The sequence below is a fragment of the Ruditapes philippinarum genome, unplaced genomic scaffold (assembly GCF_026571515.1).
Source record: "Ruditapes philippinarum isolate M1 unplaced genomic scaffold, ASM2657151v2 ctg1632_1_1_1_1, whole genome shotgun sequence".
Lineage (NCBI taxonomy): Eukaryota > Metazoa > Mollusca > Bivalvia > Venerida > Veneridae > Ruditapes > Ruditapes philippinarum.
The window spans coordinates 169,831-192,604 of record NW_026855767.1 but is presented as its reverse complement, the minus strand read 5'-3'; the positions used below and the strand labels follow the sequence as shown (position 1 = coordinate 192,604).

General features: G+C 32.9%; 1 protein-coding gene across 1 annotated transcript; it reads left to right on the top strand.

The window, feature by feature from the left end:
- Window positions 1–2,000: 2,000 nt before the first annotated feature.
- On the top strand, window positions 2,001–22,774 carry LOC132744306 (COP9 signalosome complex subunit 6-like). Its single transcript, XM_060732976.1, has 10 exons — window positions 2,001–2,298; window positions 7,456–7,587; window positions 9,096–9,184; window positions 9,494–9,556; window positions 12,472–12,519; window positions 13,071–13,185; window positions 16,062–16,154; window positions 16,485–16,585; window positions 20,323–20,391; window positions 22,143–22,774. Exons 1-10 carry the CDS (start codon window positions 2,142–2,144, stop codon window positions 22,212–22,214), a joined length of 939 nt encoding a protein of 312 aa, XP_060588959.1. The 5' UTR covers window positions 2,001–2,141; the 3' UTR covers window positions 22,215–22,774.

The following is a 22,774-nucleotide window of genomic DNA, read 5'->3' as shown; positions in this document are numbered from 1 at the left end:
TGTTGTTCAACCCTTTTGCCCTTTGTTAAAAAATGATGTTTTGTGGAAATAATGTTATAAATTGTATTCAAAGAGCAATAAAATATTATTAAACTAAACAAAACAAGGTAAAATCATCATTAAATTTTCTTCTTTTTCATCGAATGTGCCATTCAATCTGAAACTTATTTATCTTTACTACATTCAATTATGATTGAAAAATAACAAATGCACGTTGAATAACAGTTAAAAATTTAAAAATGAAATAATCAAAGAAGATTTTTTTCAGTTACCTTGATTTTAATCTAGGGCATAATCATAACATAATAAAACAATCTTCCCTCAGAGCACGAAAAAATTACATGAAAATTGTAGACTTGGTTTGGTTGAGTCTGTACATGAGGGATAAGGGCAAATCTGTCACGCCCCCTAGCACCGGCTCAAGCGGTACACAATTTTCAATACATAAAGAGCTAGAATCAATGATCCTTTATATTATAATATCCTGAAGTACATGAACAATCCGTTCATTATAAACGAATAATAAGCAAATGTTTCCTATATAAAATATGTATGATTTTTAATGCGGGGAGGGAGGGGGGTGAATTTGATGTTCAAATATCATCTAACGTTTCACAAATGAGAAGTCTAATTTGATTCACATCAGGTTCTTTCAAATACAATGTAGGTAGACCCTGTTAACATATTTAAAATAAAAAATGCAATGAAAGTTTGGTAGATTAAAGTAATTTATTTTATATCAATCCTTTGAAACCTTTATCTTTAACACTTCGATCCTTTGATCTTTAACTAACAGTGCATTGATAGTTTAGGTTGTAGATCTAAATCAAATATGTACGCGTATTCACTTGTCAGCAATTTCAAAGAAACATAATAAATTAGTTAGTTTTATATTTTGTATGTTATATTTAAATTGTCTTTCATTACGATGTCAAACACGGACTTTATTTGACAATTATGAAGTATGTGGTTTGAATGTGGTAAAATATTTTAAAAGTTTCATTTTGTATGCTAACTCATGTGTTAAAGGAACTCCACTGAGGTTAATAAGCCTAAAAACATAAAAATTTAATTTTTCACATAGATCAACACGAGATATTAAAACAGAAATGTAAATAAAATATAACTAAGAAACATACAGGAAACACATTGAAAATCGTATTTTTGTGCTATTCTCTGTCCGATTCGAGTGAAAAGCGTTAAGTTTAACGCTTTTCAATTTTGAGTCATTTTTCACTATTATGATTATTATTTTGGAAAAACGGAACGAGCTAATGATCTTAAATTTTGCACATAAGTTATTAGTATAAATCTACATCAAATAGAGTAATAATCTCAAAAAAATATTTCCAGTCCCGTCATGTCACAAAAACCTCAGTGTAAACCCCTTTAAAGTAAAAACTAATACAAAAAGTCAATTCATATTTTTTATTACGAATGTAGAAAAAGGTCTTAATTAATTTGTAACTAAGAGGAAAGTCACGTGTGTCTATTCACTTTTTTTTCGGTAGACAGAAAGTGAAAGTATATTTTTGGAAATATTACTTCTTAAAAAACATGGTCTTTAATTCATGGTGTGTTTTAACTAATGTTTTAATATAACACAGTTATCTGCAGCAGAGACATATAGATATGTTATCTACGTCTCTGCCTGCAGTCACGGCTTTAATTATTTTATATTGTATCAATTAATACAAAAAAATAAAATTAAAGAAAAGGAAAAAATAAGGGATGTAGTGTCTTGCTGATTTTAATATGTGAACTAGCTGTCTTTAGTATTTAAAAACTTGTGCGATGTTCAAAGTCTCGCGACTTGTCACAGGTTTCCTGAAAACTTTTGATCTACCAACTGTAGTCCAAACACTCTTCATTTAATATATTTTAGAGTGAAGTCCAGAAAATATATAACTCATAATTTTATATAACGCATTTTCTTTGAAAATCATGTTAACTTAATATGTTCACTTCGTGTTCGCTAAATGAAGTTCATTCCGTTCCTTTCGCAGAACTATGTAAATATGCTCAAGCGTCTACATGATCTTTAAATGATTGAAAGTTGACTTATAAATGCTATTTTCTTAATCGTTCTACAACCATTTGGTCTTGTTAAGTATTGCATTGCCTTTACAGACAGAAAAAACATGGCAACAAACATGGAAGTTGATGGTACAAAGCCGAATGTAATGGCTTCAACAGGCACTTCAGGAAGCGTATCTATTTCACTTCATCCTTTGGTTATTATGAACATTTCTGAACATTGGACAAGAGTACGGGCTCAAGAAGGAAAACCTCAGCAAGGTGAATTTTAATGCTAGCAATAACCTTTTCGAGAAACCTAGCTAAATACTGTTTACCAGTAATACTAACACGACACGCATTCTTCCCTATTGAAGATCATAAGAAGAACCAAAAGTGTGTGTTTTTATGCAATAAAATCACAGTTTGATGTTCTATATTAAGATATGTGACTTATTATCATTATACTGGTGACGTACTGGTTTTCTAGCAGTTTCTGTCCCCTAGCAGTTTTCCGGCCGTTTATCATTTTTGTCCAGGACAGTCTACATATATTTTTACCAGTAGGCCTATCCCTGTTTCTCGTATTATCGACTGTCTCACACTACTACATGTACAAAACAGCTCAAAATATTTGTTTCACGATAATATACGAATCACATGAACTCCAATTAAAAACCAATAATGAAACATTGTTTATCCTTATCACTTTTTATTTTTGACAACAAAACAACAAAAACATGTGTACCTGCAATGGCAAACTGTAGTATTCATTGCTAAATGCTCATATAACTAATAAGTAAACATGGACATTATATAAATATATTTTAGAGGGATTATGTAAGCAACAACACATAATTGAGTTCAAACTATTTTTAGAACAAACCAAATCATTTGGTACCAAAGAGGTGTCAATATGATCCTTAAAGTTTGATTATGGCCTCCCAAGCTGTTATTTTATAAAAACACAAAAAATTACAGAGCAAAGCCATTTAACACTTAATTAGGAGTTGCACTAATGATTTGAACTGGTGTGTAGAATAAAATCATCACATAGCGACCAGCCTTAACAACCAATCAAATTCCACGATAATATGAGAAAGCACCTGCTTCACATAGAGGGTGAAGGTCAGTATATACAAGCGGAAATATCTTTTGTTTTGCTTTCGGTTACGATCTTTCTTCCTTTATATTGTCTTAAAAAGGTATTTTTCTGGGTATCAAGCTAAAAAATACTGTACCAAAATGTTTTATAAAAATTATCCAACCAAATTTAGTCCTTAGCCCCACGATAATACGAGAAAACAGGATAAGGCATCCACATTACTTCATCAATCAGAGAGACATTTGTTTTCTATTCTAAACAGCATTTGAAAACGTACAACAGTTTATATGCTTTGAAGTTTTGCCTGTTATTAAAAGTTACATAAGAGAACTTGCAAGTTTCAAAAATAAGCAACGCCTGGGGAATTTTAGTTTGAATATCCAAAGTAGGACAAAGGCCCCCCCAAGACACCCCCCCCCCCCCCCCCATCTAAAAATGACAAGGTGGACAAAAGAAGACCCCGCATGAAATTTACACATAGGACAAAGCCCCCCCCCCCCCACCATCAAAAATACAGGTCGGATAAAAGCCCCCCCCCCCCAACCAGTCCTCAAACAAAAAACCCCCTAAGGTTTAAATACCAGATTACAATCTTTTTTCATACGCCCAGGTACACTAGGATTCATCAAAAGAAAAGCAACCCTGGAAATAAAAATATCTATCATCTATTAATCAAATCAGTTACATGTATTCTTTCAAAAGACCTTTATGTAAAAGTTGTGAATGAGGATTTCTTTTTGAACAATTTAAGTTAAAAAATAACATAATAAATAAACAAAATATCCAAATTAATTGAAAAAAAGGCATATATATATATATATATAACATATAATGCATAATATGTTTTCTATATGTAAATTTGATGAACCGGGAGGGGGGGCTTTTGTCCTACTTGTATTTTTATACCCCCACAAACGAAGTTTAGGGGGGGTATATAGGAGTCAGCTTGTCGGTCGGTCGGTTGGTCGGTCGGTCCGTCCGTCGGTCGGTCCACATCATGGTTTCCGGACGATAACTACAGTTTGGAATGAGGTATTGTAATCAAACTTGGTATATAGCAACCTTATGTGGAAACTCCGGTTGGTATTGCATTTGGACCCCCTGGGGTCAAGGTCAAGGTCACCGTTACTAAAAATAGAAAAATGGTTTCCGGACAATAACTAGAGTTAGGAATGAGATATTGTTATCAAACTTGGCCTATAGCAAGCTTATATAAAGACCTGGGTTGGTATTGCATTTGGGCCACCTGGGGTCAAGGTCAAGGTCACCGTTACTAAAAATAGAAAAATGGTTTCCGGACAATAACTTGACTTAGGAATGAGATACTGTTATCAAACTTGGTGTATAGCAAGCTTATATGAAGACCTGGGTTGGTATTGATTTTGGGCCCCCTGGGGTCAAGTTCAAGGTCACCGTTGCTAAAAATAGAAAAATGGTTTCCGGACAATAATTTGACTTAGGAATGAGATATTGTTATCAAACTTGGCGTATAGCAAGCTTTTATGAAGACCTGGGTTGGTATTGCATTTGGGCCCTTGGTATTGCATTTGGGCCCCCTGGGGTCAAGGTCAAGGTCACCGTAAGGAAAAATAGAAAAATGGTTTTCTGACTATGACTAGAGTTAGGAATGAGATATTGTAATCTAATTTGGTGTAAAGGAAGCTTATATGAAGACCTGGGTTGGTATTGCATTTGGACCCCCTAGGGTCAAGGTCACCGTTAAAGTGTTACTAAAAATAGAAAAATTGTTTCCGGACAATAACTAGAGTTAGGAATGAGATATTGTAATCCAACTTGGTGTATAGCAAGCTTATTTCGAGACCCCAGTTGTGATTACAATTAATTGAAATATTTCTTTGTACACAGTTGATAGTTTGTGTTCAAATTTTTCTTCAGACTTAGTCTGACTACTTTTTTTCAAAAAGTCAAAGTTGCTGGTGGGGGTATTAATCACCTTCAGTGATAGGTCTAGTTTATGGGGGGGGGGGGGGGCTTTTGTCCTATGTGTAAATATCATGGGGGGGCTTTTGTCCACCTTGTCATTTTTAGATGGGGGGGGGGGCTTTTGTTCGTATCCCTGAATATCCATGCACAATAACTAAGACCCCATTTTAGGTAAATCAATACTTTGGAAAATATTTTTGCAGACGACACGGAAAAGGTTGGGAAGTTTCTGTTTGTCTGATAAAACCATTTTAACATTGCTTCTTGGTACTGAAATATATTCAAAATAAAACAGGTCCGGAAAACTGCTATGAATTTTTGAATAAGGTGAAAAAGGTGTTACATTTCAGGCCTATATTCAAATTAAAAAGTAAAATGAAAGTGCAACATTAAACAGATGGCAATGTTGGACAGGTACCTACCTTTGTCCTGTCAAAGTTTTGTTCGCCTCCGTAGACTGATTTTTATTTTATTTGTTAAAAAATGTGATTTGTGGCCGGAAACTGCTAGGAAACCAGTAACCAATAAAAATGTGACGCGCTAAAAACAAGTACGGAAACAAATCAGGCGCCATTTTGCTTAATATCAGGTAGGGCAGTATTTAATTGATGATGTTGTGTTAGAATCGGAATAATATATCCAAATCGGTCACTTTATCGCTTGATAAAATCACTATTTGTTGTTTCTTAAGTTACGTATTTAGCTCTGGGGATTTAACACCTTACAAATTATCGATGGACAGCAATTGTTTATTAGGTGCGTCGTAAAGCCTAAAAGAAAAATTGTTTGTTTCCTGTGTCCCTATCTACCCTATTTTATGGCCGCCGACCCTAAACTTTTTGAGGGAAAACAGGCCACATTTTTTGTTTGACGCTGCATAATAAACTTTGCGTCGCATATTTATATTTCTGTCGCATACACTTGATATAAAAAAATATATACAAAAAAAAATGCCTGCCTACCTACCCTATTTTTTAAAACCATGTCACTGGAAACAAACATTTTTTTGTTAGGCCTATCTATATACACCAAAATACACAGCGATATTACATGATATTTTTTTTTTATTATTATTTTAATGTACACGAGTAGTTCCTGTACAAAAGAAGTACCCATATTTTTCGCTTAAAAATTTTTTACTTGCATTCTTTAACAACTGAAATCAAATCAGGCTGATATTTCCATCAATCAATAATCAAAAATAACATTTTATTACATGCTTTTTGTTGGTTTATAGAAATATATCAGTGAAATATAAAACTGATATTTCACTGTTTTGATATTTTCACTGTTTTGAATTAAAGCCTGTTACGTTGTTTCAATGATATACCAGCATACACAGTACTGGAAAAGAAGCACTAAATAAAAGCACATACAGAAACCCTAATCTTGGATCATTCTATGACTGTTTGAGGCAAAAAACTCAACAGACTTGAACTTCTCTCTCAACAACAAAACAACAAGGAATCAAAAAATGTTATCCTGTATTTAACAACATATAATCCCTATGTTCCAGATATACGAAATATTCTTAACAACTTTTTAAGAATATTAACAAATAACACATCTACCCATTTTATAAATAATTCCAACATTATTGCTGTACACCATAGAACAAGAAATATTAGGAACAATCTTGTTAAAACAGACTTAAATCCACAACATGAAGTAAATGGAAGTTATACATGCAAACAGATCTGTATAACTTGTAGACACGTCTAAGATAAAACTCATTTGTATCATAGTTTGGAGGCCTTTCTGTTGAAAATGTGTCAGGGTTAAATCGTATACATATACATGCACAGTGCGTTAACTGGAGTGCGGGTATTAGTTACCCCGCACTCCAGAGCATGCCCATTGATTGGCTCATTTTTGCTGGGGTTTACATATTGTGCCGGCAGAGAAAAGGAAAGCGACAGAAATGTCATATTCAGATGTTCGTTCATTGGTTCATTTTTGCCGGGGTTTCATATTGTGACAACAGGGAACGTGCTTTTATATTTGACTATGATACAAAGAGAAAGAACACCAAAACACTCGGCAATCTGTTTAATACTCGGGGGCTACGCCCCCTCGTACAAATCAGATAGCCTCGTGTTTCGGTGCTCTTTCTATTACATAACAAGTACAACTACAAAACAAACCTGTAAGATTTATGGACACCATAACTGCAGAACAATAAGCGTTATATATTTAATAACCTGCAAAAAATGTGGCTTACAATATGTAGGTCAAACTGGTAAAACAGACCAAAAATAAAAGGTGTTCAGAAATAAAAACATTTCTTGGGCATAATGTGCCTTTAAGAATAGTTTCATAAGAATGAATATCTCATCTTTGAAAAAGTTATTCATTTATGAAATAAGTCATTGTTGTTTGATATTTTGTAGTGATTGGAGCTTTGATTGGCAAACAGACTGGAAGAAACATAGAAGTGATGAATTCCTTTGAGTTGCTTTTTGATATTGTTGATGGGCAAATTGTTATAGACATGGATTACTATAATACAAAAGAAGAACAGTGTAAGATTGTATAATTTTATACTTTTTATTACCGGGTAGCTCACCTGTCACAAAGTGACAAGGTGAGCATTTGTGATCATTCGTCCGACGTATGTCCGTCTGTAAACTTTTACTTTAAACAACAGCTTCTCATAAACTGCTAAGCCAATTTCATCCAAACTTCATAGGAATGTTCCTTTGGTGGTCAACTTTAAAAACTGTTCAAAGAATTTAATTCCATGCAGAACTTTTGTTGCCATGGCAATTGAAAGAAAAAAATAGAAAAAATCTTCTTTTCAAAAAACCCAAAGAGCTAGAGCTTAGATATTTGGCATGAAACATCTTCTAGTGAGTGTTTACCAATTTTGTACTAATGAAAGCCCTGGGGTCAAAATTGGCCCAGCCCCAGTGGGTCATTGATTTTCCTAATATGTACACATCTTTTGGAACTGTTGTTTTCCCATAGCAATAGCAACCAGTAATGTTTTACAGATGCACTAGTTCAGATAAAAAATGAACTTTGTGATATCAGTTTAAGAGTTAGATTTTATATTTGCTTATGTTTTCATACATTGTAGTTTACAATAGTACTTGTTCCTTGTCATGGAGTGTTAAGGTATTCAGGTTAGCAATTTTAGGGCCATCATTGCCCTCTTTTCTACGGATAGATTTAGTGTCATCCAGGAATGCAACAATTTACTGTTTTACCTATGTATGGATGATGCAGCATTGGCTGGTATGGTATGGAATTCCCAAACTTTCAAGTTTCATTAGATAGTTGTTCAAAATGAACAATCATGCATTTTAACTATTTCAAGAGCTGCAACCTTGTAAATGTACAAACTACGTACAAACAAAATTAATGTTTCTGACATCTAAAAAGTGATCACAGAGAAAACAGTTACCCTCGAGAAAGATATTCCGGTTTGAACAGGCAGCCGGTGTAAGATCCTTATATAGTTGTACAGGCAGGGCATTTTTCAACTGCTTTTATTAACCAGGTTTTCAATTTTGAAAATTAGATTGAGGTAAAATGGGCAGGCATCAAACGTGAGGGTTTCCGGTCAATTACTTACCAAATGGCTGCCGATGTATGTATAATCACAAATTTGGTCCAAAATATCTTAAGACTTTTTATATAGCGCTTGTTTACTTAGTAATTAAAACATTCATTAGTATGCCCTGTTAGGCGTCTTTAGCTTAATTTTAAATATTCATTATTTCAATATTCATACACCTGATAAGAATGGTTAATAGGGTAGTGGGAAATTGTCTCATTTTAAAATGTTCTCTGGTATTGAAAGGGGTTTGCTGAAATCAGCCACCAATGTCAAAATTCTATGTTTCAGTTGTATAAGCAGTCAATAGTTGATTAACTGGTAATGAAAGATTTCTTTCTGCAAAATATATTGCATTTTACATTTAATTTTGTTGTGAAAACTTGTATTTTATTACAATTGGTAGTGTATTGAAATATTTTGTCAAATTGAAAGAGCCTGTTTTTTCAAAGGTTGATTTCTTTGTTTCAGTCAAACAGGTATTCAGTGAGATGGACTTTCTTGGCTGGTATACAACAGGAGACAGTCCTTCACATTCTGATATACATGTACATAGACAGGTATTTATAGTCATACTTTATATTTCTACTGCTGGTTACTTGCACAGTTACCATTTTATCTTAACCAATTTATTTCTCCATTATCAAACTGAAAATGATTTTAAAGTCAGCTCTAATAAAAGAATGAAACAAAAATTGTTTAGTGTAAAATGGGTCATGTTTCTGAATACACAAAATGCACTAGCTGTTTTTTCTTGCATTGTCTACTTAAGGTTTCTTGTAATGTATGTAAATTAAAAAAAAATTGTACCTTTCAATTCTTCAGATTCTTATAAATTGCAAACTGATTGGGACACATTTACTTTTCAGATCTGCAGTATAAATGAAAGTCCTGTTTTGTTGAAAATGAATCCAATGGGCAGGAACCAAGATGTAAGATGTTAATATTTACATGACAGGCAATATCAGTGCAGTGTGCTTCCGTTTCCATTTTCAAGTCCGCTCTATAAATCCTATGCCAATTGAAGGATTTTCTTCAAACTTGGCTCAAATGTTCACCTCAACATGGGGATGTGCAGAACCCATGTTACCCATGTGTCAGCTCAAGGTCAAGGTCACAATTGAAGGTCAAATATTAAAAATCATATATTAGACAGTATGTTGTGTCGCTCTGCAAGTCCTACACTAATTGAAAGATTTTCTTCAATCTTGGCTCAAATTTTCACCTCAACAAGGTATTGTGCAGAATCCATGTCACCCTTTTGCCGGCTTAAGGTCAAGGTCACACTTGAAGATCAAAAATTGACTTGGAAAATATTCTGAAATTTTAACATGTATTTGAATATTTCTGAAACTAGAAAAGGTATTTGCTTGAAACTTAAAATATATATGAAATGTCACAATTTAGATATATGCAGGTCAAGTTTCATAACTCTATATTGCATTTTTTTTTTTAACAAAGTTATGCCCCTTTTTAAGTCTTCAAATTTACATACAATCACATATTAGACAATATGTCGTGTCCGCTCTATAAATCCTATACTAATGGAAGGATTTTCTTCAAACTTGACTCAAATGTTCACCCCAACTGGGCAACGTGCAGAAACAATCTTACCCTTGTGCCAGCTTAAGGTAAGGCCACACTTGAAGGTCAAAAATTGACTTAGAAAATGTTTGAAATTTTAACATGTACTTGAATATTTCTAAAACTAGAACAGATAATCATTTGAAACTTCAAATATATACAAAGTGTCGCAATTAAGATATGCAGGTCAAGTTTCATAACTAAAAAAAGTGGGGGGGATAACTTGTATTGTATTTTGACAAAGTTAAGTCCATTTTTAGCTCGACTATTCGCAGAATAATCGAGCTAATGCAGTCAGCCATTTGTCAGTGTCGGCGTCCCTGTGGTTAAGTTTTTGTGTGTAAGCTGGTATCTCCATAACTACTGAAGGGAATGGATTGAAACTTCACACACTTGTTCTCTGTGATTATCTTAGATGATTGGCACAAGTCCCATAACTCTGATTTGCTTTTTTACATAATTATGCCCCTTTTTCAACTTAGAAATTCTTGGTTAAGTTTTTGCGTGTAAGCTGGTATCTCCATAACTACTGAAGGGAATGGATTGAAACTTCACACTCTTGTTGTCTGTGATTATCTAAGATGATTGGCAAAAGTCCCATAACTCTGATTTGCTTTTTTGCATAATTATGCCCCTTTTTTGACTTAGAAATTCTTGGTTAAGTTTTTGCGTGTAAGCTGGTATCTCCATAACTACTGAAGGGAATGGATTGAAACTTCACACTCTTGTTTTCTGTGATGATCTAAGATGATTGGCAAAAGTTCCATAACTCTGATTTACTTTTTTGCATAATTATGCCCCTTTTTCGACTTAGAAATTCTAGGTAAATTTTTGCTTGTAAGCTGGTATCTCCATAACTACTGAAGGGTTTGTACCTTTTTAGACAATTTTATGTATTCATATAGGTAAGCATTATTATACTCAATGAAACACCCTTGTGACAACTTTTCGAATAGTCGAGCGTTACTGTCCTCCGACAGTTTTTGTTATGTCTTTAAATTTATTTACATGTGTACTATATTATTTCTTAAACCAGAACAGATATTAACTTGAAACTTAAAATTTATATGAATGGTTACAAGCAAGCTCAGATGATGAAAATTCTACAATTCCATTGAATTATGACACAAGTTATGCCCCTTTTAGGCTTAGAAAATGTTCTGATATAACCATTAATACTTAAATGTTTCTGAAACTTGAACAGATATTCACTTGAAACTATATTATATATAAAGGATCACAAGTAAGCTCAGTTGCAAAGTTTTTCTGCTCTTAATTACATTTTGACATAATTATGCTATTTTGATAACTTTGCTGCTTTTGTTTGTTTTAGTACATTGGGAAAATGAAAGGTTATTTTGTAACTGTTTCAAACATGATTTGACAATATATATTTATACTATTACCTGTACAATTTGTCTTTTTTTCAACAGAGATTATTTCTTTTTATGTATATGTATTTATGCCACTAAAGTTATTCCCTTAACCACCTTTCCAAGTCGTCTTCTGTCAAGGACATTGGTGGGGGTATGAATAGTTCTAGTTACTACTGTAGGCAATATTCAGCAATGTATCATATATGGATGAAATGTATATATGGACCATATGGATAAAATATTTCAGTTTAATTTGGTGTGTGTGTTTTTTTTTATTGTTTTTTTGTTTTCTTCAGAACTTGTTTTTTTTCTCTTCAGAACTTGGTTTTAGATTAGATATTATTGCCTTAGTAACCTAAGAATTGTGTTCAAGTCATGGCACTGTGGTCATATTTTGCATACCAGAGGTCATTTGGTACTTTAACAAAATTCTTGTCAGAAACTAAATGGTGTTTAGTTAATATATTTGCCAGATTGCGAAATGGATCTCTACCAAGTTTTTTCTTCAAATCATGGCACATAGATTGGTCATATAATTTGGAAATTTTTTTTTATTGTGCACAATCTTGTTCAGTGGACATGGGTCTGTGTTGCAAATGCTGAAAATAGGTTTTTCTACATTTCCTCTCAAAGTTTTTATTAATGGCCAAAATTTCAGATATTTGGTATGTAGGTTTCTTGCTTGCAACTTCATACATGTACCAGATATTTGAGAGGGGGTAGATTTCTCTGGTGTCAAAATCATGGTCATGGGGTCTTTATAATGCCAACGCCTGACTGAGCATGATATAAAAAAAGTAACTTATTTAAGGCAATTTAAGGAGAATCATTGCACTGTTGTTAAATAGAAGAATGTGTGTATTTGTGTTTATTATTATTTATTTCAGTTACCTGTTGCAATATATGAATCAGTGATAGATCTAGTGAATGGAGAGGTATGATGTTATGTTATAAGATAATAAGGTTTTATAAGTTATCAATTAACAATTATACAGATTATGATAAAAAACAATAATGTTTTATTTTGATAAAAAGCAAGACAATAGCTATATCAAAAACTTGAAGTCATGGTTACAGCCTTAGCTTTCTGTTTGATTGAATAAGTTTCAGATTGTTTTGTGTGAGAAAGTAAACTTCAGTCTGACCATAATGAAGCTTTCTTGATACTTAAACAATTATATATTTATACACCATTTTAAATGTTGTACTTTGACTGTTGCTAATGGGGCATAGCAGTAGAAGGCATTTACTACTGGTGTCTGTGTACAGTTACAACTATATATCAGACCTATATTGTAGTATTTTATAAACCCCTGGGGTGTTTCACAAAATGTTTTATCCTTATTTACTATATTATTAATGCTATAATAATGCAATAAGTAGAATTATGAAACTATTTTGAAGATGTTTAAGAATCATAATAAATACTTGATAGATATGAATTGTTGTTGGATATTTTAAATTATTATACATTTGGTAATGCTAGGCAACAATGTTATTTGTGGAATTACACTATACACTGGCTACAGAAGAAGCTGAAAGAATCGGTGTTGACCATGTTGCTAGAATGTCTACAGCTGACACTGGAGAGGCATCAAGTGGTAACGTCTAAATGTTCACACTTTGCACATGAAAAACATCAAGAAAAAAACTCTAAAAATATTTATAATTTATTCATGAGAGGCATCAAGAATTAATTAAGGTCTAAAATATTAACATTTTACAATGAAGATCTACCACAAAAAGGCATGTCTTCAATATAAACATTTTATTTTGGAGAGACATCAAACAGTAAGGTCTTGCAACTAGTGAAAGTAATTCTGGAAATACATCAATTGTTAAGCCTGGTCATGTAATTTGAGAAAAAACATATAGCATTGAGGGATAGTAAATCATATTTATATATCATCAGCTCCTGAATGTCAATACAACAGGCTTATGCTTAAACCATGTCCAGATAATAGAATATTGCATATCACCTCAGAAGGTTGAAAATTGAATCCATTTTTGTGTTTGATTCATAACTATGACATTCCTTTTCACATCTCAAGATACATTGTGTGAGGATCTGTATGTTGTTACTATTACAGAAGAAGCTGAAAGAAGTATTTTTTATCCAGTCCACAGCTTTTACATTCCTTGATGGACTTTGAAATTACTGGCTGTCAAACTTTAAACACAGATTATATTGTAAAGCATCATACTTTTAGTGAGACATATTTTAGGGTTTAATGATCATTTGTTAAGAAGAAGATGAATTGAACAATTTCAGAAAATAGCCAGATAAATTATTAAACTACTAAACTTTATAGATGATTATCCTGTTTTCTCGTATTCTCGGGGGGTTAAGCACTAAACTTGGTTGAATAATATTTAAAAAACATTTTGTTACAATATTTTTAGCCTGATACACAGAGAAATACCTTATTAACAAAATATAAAGAAAGAAAGATCGTAACTGTAAGCAAAACTAAAGATATTTCTGCTTGTATATACTGACCTTCACCCTCTATGTGAAGCAGGTGCTTTCTCATATTCTCGTGGATTTTGATTGGTTGTTAAGGCTGGTCGCTATGTGATGATTTTATTCTACATACCAGTTCAAATCATTAGTGCCACACCTAATTAAGTGTTAAATGGCCTAAATCTGTAATTTTATTGTGTTTTAATAACAGCTTGGCAGGCAATATCAAACTTTTAGGATCATATTGACGCCTCTTTGGTACCAAATGATTTTGATTGTTCCAAAAATGGTTTGAACTCCATTTAGTGTTGTTATTTACATAATCTCTCTAATATATATTAAGTTTACGTTTATTTATTAGTGACCTATTAGTTATATGAGCATTAAACAATGAATACTACTGTTTTCCATTGCAGTTGTCAAAAATGAAATGTGTTTAGGACAAACAATGTTTCATTATTGGTTTTTAATTGGAGTTCATATCCTTTTTATACTATCTATTCGTGGAACAAATATTTTGAGCTGTATTGTATAAATAGTAGTGTGAGACCGTCATTTGAAGCGTCTTGCGTCAGAGACCCGCTACAGGTTTCTGCAACACGGAAAAAACTAGAAAATTGATGATTTTTGGGGGGAAATTGATAAATTTAATGTTTATTCTCTGGATTTTACGATTATTTCCACAGTTATTTTGGTTTTTGTGTCGCCTCTACGGAGTAGTGGCGACATATAGGGATCACTTCTCCGTCGTCTGTCTGTCCGTCTGTCCGTCTGTCTGTCTGTCCGTCCGTCCGTCTGTCCGTCCGTCCGTCACAAAACTTGTCCGGACTACTCCTCATAAACTACTGGTGCAATTTCATCCAAACTTTACAGAAATGATCAGTACCGAGTCTAGTTGTGCATATTGTCAGCATTTTCCGGTTCAATGATTTTTGTCAGAGTTATGGCCCTTTGATAATTTTTATTTTTAAAGTTTGTCCGGACTACTACTCTTATACCACTAATGCAATTTCAATGTAACTTTACAGGATTGATGTGTAGCTCAAGTCCTTGCGCATATTGCAAGGGTTTTCCGGTTGAATGATTTTTGGCCGAGTTATGGCCCTTTGATAAAAAGGTTTCTTTTTCTGTGTGTTGCCAGATACACAAAAGCTTGTCCGGACTACTCCTCATAAACTACTGGTGCAATTTCATCCAAACTTTACAGGAATGATCAGTACCAAGTCTAGTTGTGCATATTGTCAGCATTGTCCGGTTCAATGATTTTTGTTTGAATTATGGCCCTTTAAAAATTTTTATTTTTAAAGTTTGTCCAGACTACTTCTCTTATACCACTTATGCAATTTCAATGAAACTTTACAGGATTGATCTGTAGCTCAAGTCCTTGCGCATATTGCACGGGTTTTCCGGTTGAATGATTTTTGGCCGAGTTATGGCCCTTTGATAAAAAGGTGTTTTTTTTCTGTGTGTTGCCAGATACGCAAAAGCTTGTCCGGACTACTCCTCATAAACTACTGGTGCAATTTTATCCAAATTTTACAGGAATGATCAGTACAAAGTGGTTAGTCTAGTTGTGCACTGTCCGTCTGTCTGTCCGTCTGTCACAAAATTTGTCCCAACATGAAATTGGCCATCATGAGGCGACACATGTGATTACTGATCGCTCTTGTTTATCTGTTTTTGTCGCATTTCTTTTATTTTTTTAATGGAGATGAAAATGCTCTGCTAAATAGACATGTTTTCGGATATCGACGGAAGTCGCGAGCGTCGCTTCCATCCGTTTTAATTATTCCACGAGAATACGAGAAACCCCGAGAATACGAGAAACAGGGATACAGTTTGATGCAACTGCTTGGCTTTAATTATAACAGATTGCATACTAATATGTATTTGCTGTTTTCTAGAAGTCTTCATGAAATTAGATGTTAAATAAAGAAATACTACTTAATGTTTCTTCGGTGGTTTATGTCCAGTAAATATAAATGTATAATATGTATATTCAACATTTAACAGTTGCTGAGCAGTTGATTGCCCAACACAGTGCTATAAAGATGTTACACAGTAGGGTGAAACTAATATTAGAATACATCAGAGCTGTTGAGGCTGGTATGTCAATAGTGTACAATATTTAACTTCATACACATAATAAAACTTATCCTGTGAAAAAACACATAGCAGACCTTTTTCACTTGAAAATTTTAAAAAAATTGACATTGTTGAATAAACTCTTAGTAGGATTTTCAACATTTGAAAAGTGTTTGACTGTATTAGTTTTTTTTTTTTTTTATCATTCAAATATTTGTATTGATCATTGTTGTGTTTTATTGAATATATATTTATCAGTAAGAAATAAAAGGTTTATAATGTAAAAATAGTTTTAAATGTTAATATTTAAGAAATATATGTTTCACCATTAAAATCTTTGGTCTAATTTAGGTGAAATTCCGAAAAATTTGGACATACTAAGAGAAGCATACAGTTTATGTTACAGACTTCCTGTGTTAAATACAGACAAATTCAAGGAGGATTTCTTTAATGTAAGTTATTAAATGATTTACTTATATTTTCATTAATAAAAATAAGCATTAAAATGATTACAGTTGGGTTTTTTTTTGTTTTTTTTTACAAATTTTACCCAATATATAGTGAAAGTTTATAAACCTATAAAACCAAACATTGAGAAATTCTGAAATCTCGAAGTACGCTGTGTATTTTTATGTTTGGTGCCCTATTAAAGTTTCCAAAAAGTTACTCATTAGCCGTATAACTGAGCCATCCTTCACATCTATTGCATTTTGGCAATTATTACATTTATAGTGAATTAGTACTTTGCATGGAAAACAAAATACCACTTTGTTTACATTTTACTACTCTAATGAATAATAATTTCACATTCCACACACCGTTCTTTTGATGATAAGCATCACATGTTCTAATCCTTTATCATTGCATTACTAAACACAATTTGCCCTTTCTACAGACAGAAAAAAATCTTTATTTCTGAAGCAAAATGTACCTTTAAGCTTTTTATACGCCCGTTCGTATAACAGGTCATAGTTTACCCCCCATGGCAGGCGGGCGGGCAGGCAACGTCCAATATTTTGTCTGGAGCATATCTCCTACACATATTGAGGAATTTTAATGAAGCTTCAAAGAAATGTTCACCACCACAAGAAGCAGTGTCAGGCTTATGAACTAATTCCATTGGTCAATGGTGAATGTCACACTTAGAGGTCATTGAAAAGTCCTTGTCCTGAGCAAAACTTCTACATTCATAGAAGGATTTCAATATAACTTGGGACAAATGTTCACCATTGAGAATCGGAGTGTCAAATGCGAAATTAAGGTTCATGCAGGCAAGGTCACACATAGGGGTCAAAGTGCAGATAAATATATGAAAATGTAATGAAACCAATTTAGTATTCATTTATTGAGGGATTGAAAACACAAATGGTCATTATCATAACTACTGGTGTGAAACATGTAATTTAGGTAAATATATGCAAGGTCAAGGTCACTAAAGATGATAAAATATAGAAATTTTGTCCAGAGCATATCTCCTCCACGCATGGTGGGATTCTAATGAAACTTCATAGAAATGTTCACCACTATGAGAAGCAGTGTCACGTGCATGAACCAGGTCTCTAGGTTAAAGGTTAAGGTCACACTTAGAGGTCATTGAAAAATGCTTGTTCGGAGCAAAACTTCTACATTCATCAGGGGATTTTAATGTAACTTGGCACAAATGTTCACCATTGTGAGGCTTATTGCGCACATAATCCAGGTCCCTGCTACCAAAGTCAAGGTCACATAGAGAGGTCAAAGTTTGTGTATGTGGACCATTTAATCGTCATTTATTGATGGATTATAACACAAATGATAACTATCATTTATCTACAAGTGTGACACATATGATTTAGGTTAATATTTGCAAGGTCAATGTCACTAGAGATGATAAAATATCTAGATATTTTCCGGATATTGCCAAGAGCATATGTCCTATATGCATATCTATAATGCCCACATATCTGTCAAAAGCTTTTGTGACGGGCATATTTTGCGACAATGTTGCCCTTGTTATTAATACATGTATATTAATTGTCCCCTGCCTTTGGGGATATAGAAATAGGCCCTGTCCGTCTGTCACACTTTCGTGTCCTGTCCATAACTTTGTCATTTATCAAAGCAATTTGAAATAACTTGGCACAAATGTTTGTTATAATAAGACGATGTGTCATGCACAACAACCAGACCCCTACCTCCAGGGTCAAGGTCGCACTTGCTCACTCAAGGTAAACATTGTCTATTTGAGGGTATATGTCTTGTCCGGTCCATAACTTTCTTATCTTTGAAGGGATTTTGTAAATATTCGCCGCAATTATTTACAATAATCAGACAGTGTGTCATGCGCAACAACAGATCACCTACCTCCAAGGTCAAATTTGGAGGTCAAATATTAACATAGTCTGTTATAGGGTATATTTGGTGTCCAGTCCATAACTTCTTCATAGTTCAAGGAATTTTGAAAAAACTTGGCACAAATAGCCACAATAAAAAGACGATTTGTCAAGTACAACACCTGCACCCCTATCTCCAAGGTCAAGGTCACATTTAGAGATCAAAGGTTAACAGAGTCTGTTATATGGTATATTTTGTGGCCTGTCTATATCTTCTTCATAGATCAAAGGATTATGAAAATACTTGGCACAAATAGTCACAATGATAAGATGATGTGTCATGCCTAACACCTGTGTCCTGACCTCTAAGGTCAAGGTAACATTTAGAGGTCAAAGATTTACATAGTCTGTTAAAGGGTATATTTTGTGTACAGTCCATAACTTTTTCATAGATCAAGGGATTTTAAAAATACTTTGCACAAATAATCAAAATAATAAGATATGTCAGGTGCAAAACATGGGTCCCTACCTCCAAGGTCACACTTAAAGATCAAAGATTGACATAGTCTGTTATAGGGTATATTTTGTGTCTGATCTATAACTTCTTCATAGTTCAAGGGATTTTGTAAATACTTGGCACAAATAGTTACAAAAATAAGACAATATGTCATGCACAACACCTGCACCCCTACCTCCAAGGTCAAGGTCACACTTAGAGGTCAAAGCTTAACATAAAAGATTTTTAAATTCTGTGCTTCATTTTATTTCTTTAATGAATTTATTGTTGCATTTGCAGATCTAGCATTGATCATAATTTTGGACTGAAAATCCTGAGATCCATACCTCAATCTTTTGAAATAGCACAATTTTATGCTTCATATAAAACTTCCCTGAGGCGGGGGATGTTGGTAACTCTGTTACAAATTCTTGTTTTTCTGACAGTACCAGACAGCACAGATGTGTATAACTCTGTTACAAATTCTTGTTTTTCTGACTAATACACATACTGAACGAAAATGGGGGAAAAAAGATAAACATTGCAACTTATTGATTTGCCTAATTGGTTTATTATGTTTTTATAGTTTGTTACAGTAAAAGGCATAGATGTGACCTATTGCATACTGCTAAAAATGCACAAGGAAGTGTTAATATAAATTCACTTAACATAAAAAATAGCTTTAATTTCCAAAATATCAATACCACGGAAAGACATCTATGGGTTCCCAGTTACATATTCCTGTGTCAAGACATGTTTAACTAGAGCTGTCAATGAAATAAAAAGTTGACTAAAGAGAGTGAAATTTTGCCAAAACCTACCGGTACTTGAAAATCCTTATCTTAGAAATATGGCATTTGAAATTTTACCGCAATCATTATGAAATGTGTTTGTTAAATTATTATCCTGTACCCAAATGTAACATGTGTGGATATACTCAAATATTCTGTTATTAGATAAATACCGTACCAAAATAAGATTTTATTTTTTATGCAATTATGTGACATGTTAAAAAAACTGTTCTAATTACAGTTAATTAAGCATACTGTATGTGCTTAATTATGTGATTACAAAACAGAAAATATATAGGTACATGTACATGTGATAGGTAGTTTTGTTATAGTTGTCATATTGTTAGTTTTCTGTGGTGAGAGAACTGAACAGATGCAATTTGTCTGGGATATTGTTAGTTTTTAGTGAGAAGGGTGTTTGCAGTCAATCTGTGATGTTGCCAGTGTACTGTGGTGGGAGTAAATCTAAGATATTGCCAGTGTACTGTGGTGGGAGGAGAAATGGCAGTAAGCCTAAGATATTGTCAGTCTAAATTGTCCTTTATTTTATAGAAAAAAATGTTTAGTACTGTCATATGGTTTATTTTCAGCAATGTAATGATGTTTGTTTAATGGCATACCTGGGAACTATTACAAAGGGATGCAACACAGTGAATCAGGTATATTTTTATGAGTTTTTTGTTTGTTTTTTTGCGTCATTCTGAAAATTATATTATTTAGAGTCTAGCTGACAATTTTGAAAAGTATAATATGTGTCTTTAATAAGTTGATAGGACTGCACATACAAACATGTTCACAGAATTGCCAAATTCATTTTATATGATGATATACTAGAATACAAGGGTTGTTCAAAAAGTAATAGGACTGCAGTTCTACTGTTTACATTTTTTAATTTACCTGCATATTTTTACAAGAAAATAATATAGGAACATATCCTCTATATACAGTGAAAGAATCAATAAAATATGTTTAAAAGTAACGAGTGTGTTAAAATTTAAAATGCCAACCAGGGTACCCGCCCTGGCGCACGCTAACAGTACAATAAATGATGTTTATGACGTTGTAAAATAAAAAAAAATGTTACAAACATCATTCCTTCTGAATGAATTCTCCCTAGTGTTCTTGTCTGTGACCAGACCTCATATGTGCAGATGAAGCAAGAAAGAAAATTATCACATTCTCGTTCCACTCTCAAAAAAAAAAGAATGCGGCCACTCTCCGCTTTATCTCTCGTATTCTTATAGTTATCAATATAGATTAAAAAGGCATGAACTTATATTAATGAAAAGGCGATTTATAGTATTAATTTACGCATATCATTGTATGTTCTTTATGTAAGTAAAGTAACAATATTTATCAATTGAAAAGTATATTTTCCTACTACCATTTTTAAAAGAAAATCGGGGGTAAATATTAATAATCATTATTATATTAATTTATTGATAACACGTATATATAGTTAATTGCAATAGAATATTGTTTGAAACAAATGTCTCATATTAAATCAATTGGTCAGAACTGAATCAGTAGACCTGATGCAGACATCAAACATGCCAGACAGTTCCTGGACAGTTTACAGTCGACCCTTTTTAGAGCTTTTTTCATTTGAAGTCACTAATAACCCGTCAATTTCCCACTTAACTATCATCCTCATCCTGTTTGTGATCTTGTATGTGCCGTTTTTGAATTGCTTGAGCAAGCTGAAAATGAGTATCCTGATAGCTGATTAATTGTACTGTGTTAATTTTATGTTTTTGTATGTATCTGAAGGAGTATCGCCAATTTGTTGGAAAAGATTAACAATCGTATGCATTTTCAGTATTTTAACGAAAGTCAAATATCCACATTTAACGGTATGACCACTGCTGTTCAAAACTTGATGATTTAGCGATTTCATGTCTGAATGACGTCAAATTTTAGATCACTTGTTGGGAATCTATCAATTTTAGATGACTTGTCGGGAAGTACCTCAATTTTAGATCTTTTATTGGGAATTACCTCAATTTTAGATCACTTATTGGGAATTACCTCAATTTTAATCATTTATTGGGAAATACCTCAATTTTAGATTACTTGTTGGGAATTATCTCGATTTTAGATCATACTGACATGAAGACATTCGGAGACAGCTTTTATGATAGTCAGTTGTATTATATCTAAAATTTGCTTCATTTAAAATTTGTTTAATTAGTTAGAAAAAATAGTGGAATGTGGTGTATGTGTGTCCTTAAACATAGATAATTATCCATACACATTGCAATTTAATTATTTTTTTTCATGTGTTTAGATAAAAAAAAATCCAAAATTACTAGAGAAACTGTCATGTATTTGCACACACAAACCCCCATCAGATACTTCACTATATAATTATACTGTAACTTGTATTGATTTATTTTTGTCAACATTTCAGTTTGTGAATAAGTTTAATGTGATACATGACCGTCATAGCATGGGCAGAAGAATGAGAGGACTGTTTTTTTAAGTTCGGGAGCAGACGTAACTTTACAGCTAACTATTCCTGTTGTTTTGACATTCACATAAAGGAAAACTACACTACAGAGATACTTTTACTTGGAATTATAACACTTGTACTGTCATAATTACTTTTGAGTTTACATGCATTTTGTTGACAGGAATGTACTCTGTGTGTCAGTGATAGAAATGTTTTCCTGTTGGACAAAATCATCAGAAGTGCTATTATTAAATTTAAAAACATGCTTTGTTCATTGTTTTATCATGGTAAAAGAAAAACAATACTGAAGGACGTCACAAATAAATAAGAACTTGGCTTAACATGGGAATGTCATTTTACTGAGATGCTGCCATTCCAGTTGATGTCAAGTGTATTACTTGACACATAGTGCAACCTTTAAATACTGACATTAATAACCTTTTAAATATTTTACAAGGTAAAATTGTAATATATCTGAAGTTTGGAGTTTTGTTTAACTAATCATAAAGATCTGAATGTGTTATATTTAGTTTAAATGAAAATTACATTGTTACAACATATTCTATAAATGATTAAACTCTACCAAATTA

What these genes read in the sequence shown, in the direction of transcription:
- LOC132744306 (XM_060732976.1), top strand. Translation starts at nt 2,142, where the DNA reads ATGGCAACAAACATGGAAGTTGATGGTACAAAGCCGAATGTAATGGCT. An exon ending in AGAAGGAAAACCTCAGCAAG is followed by an intron (nt 2,299 to 7,455) that starts GTGAATTTTAAT and finishes GATATTTTGTAG; the next exon opens with TGATTGGAGCTTTGATTGGC. An exon ending in CAATGGGCAGGAACCAAGAT is followed by an intron (nt 9,557 to 12,471) that starts GTAAGATGTTAA and finishes TATTTATTTCAG; the next exon opens with TTACCTGTTGCAATATATGA.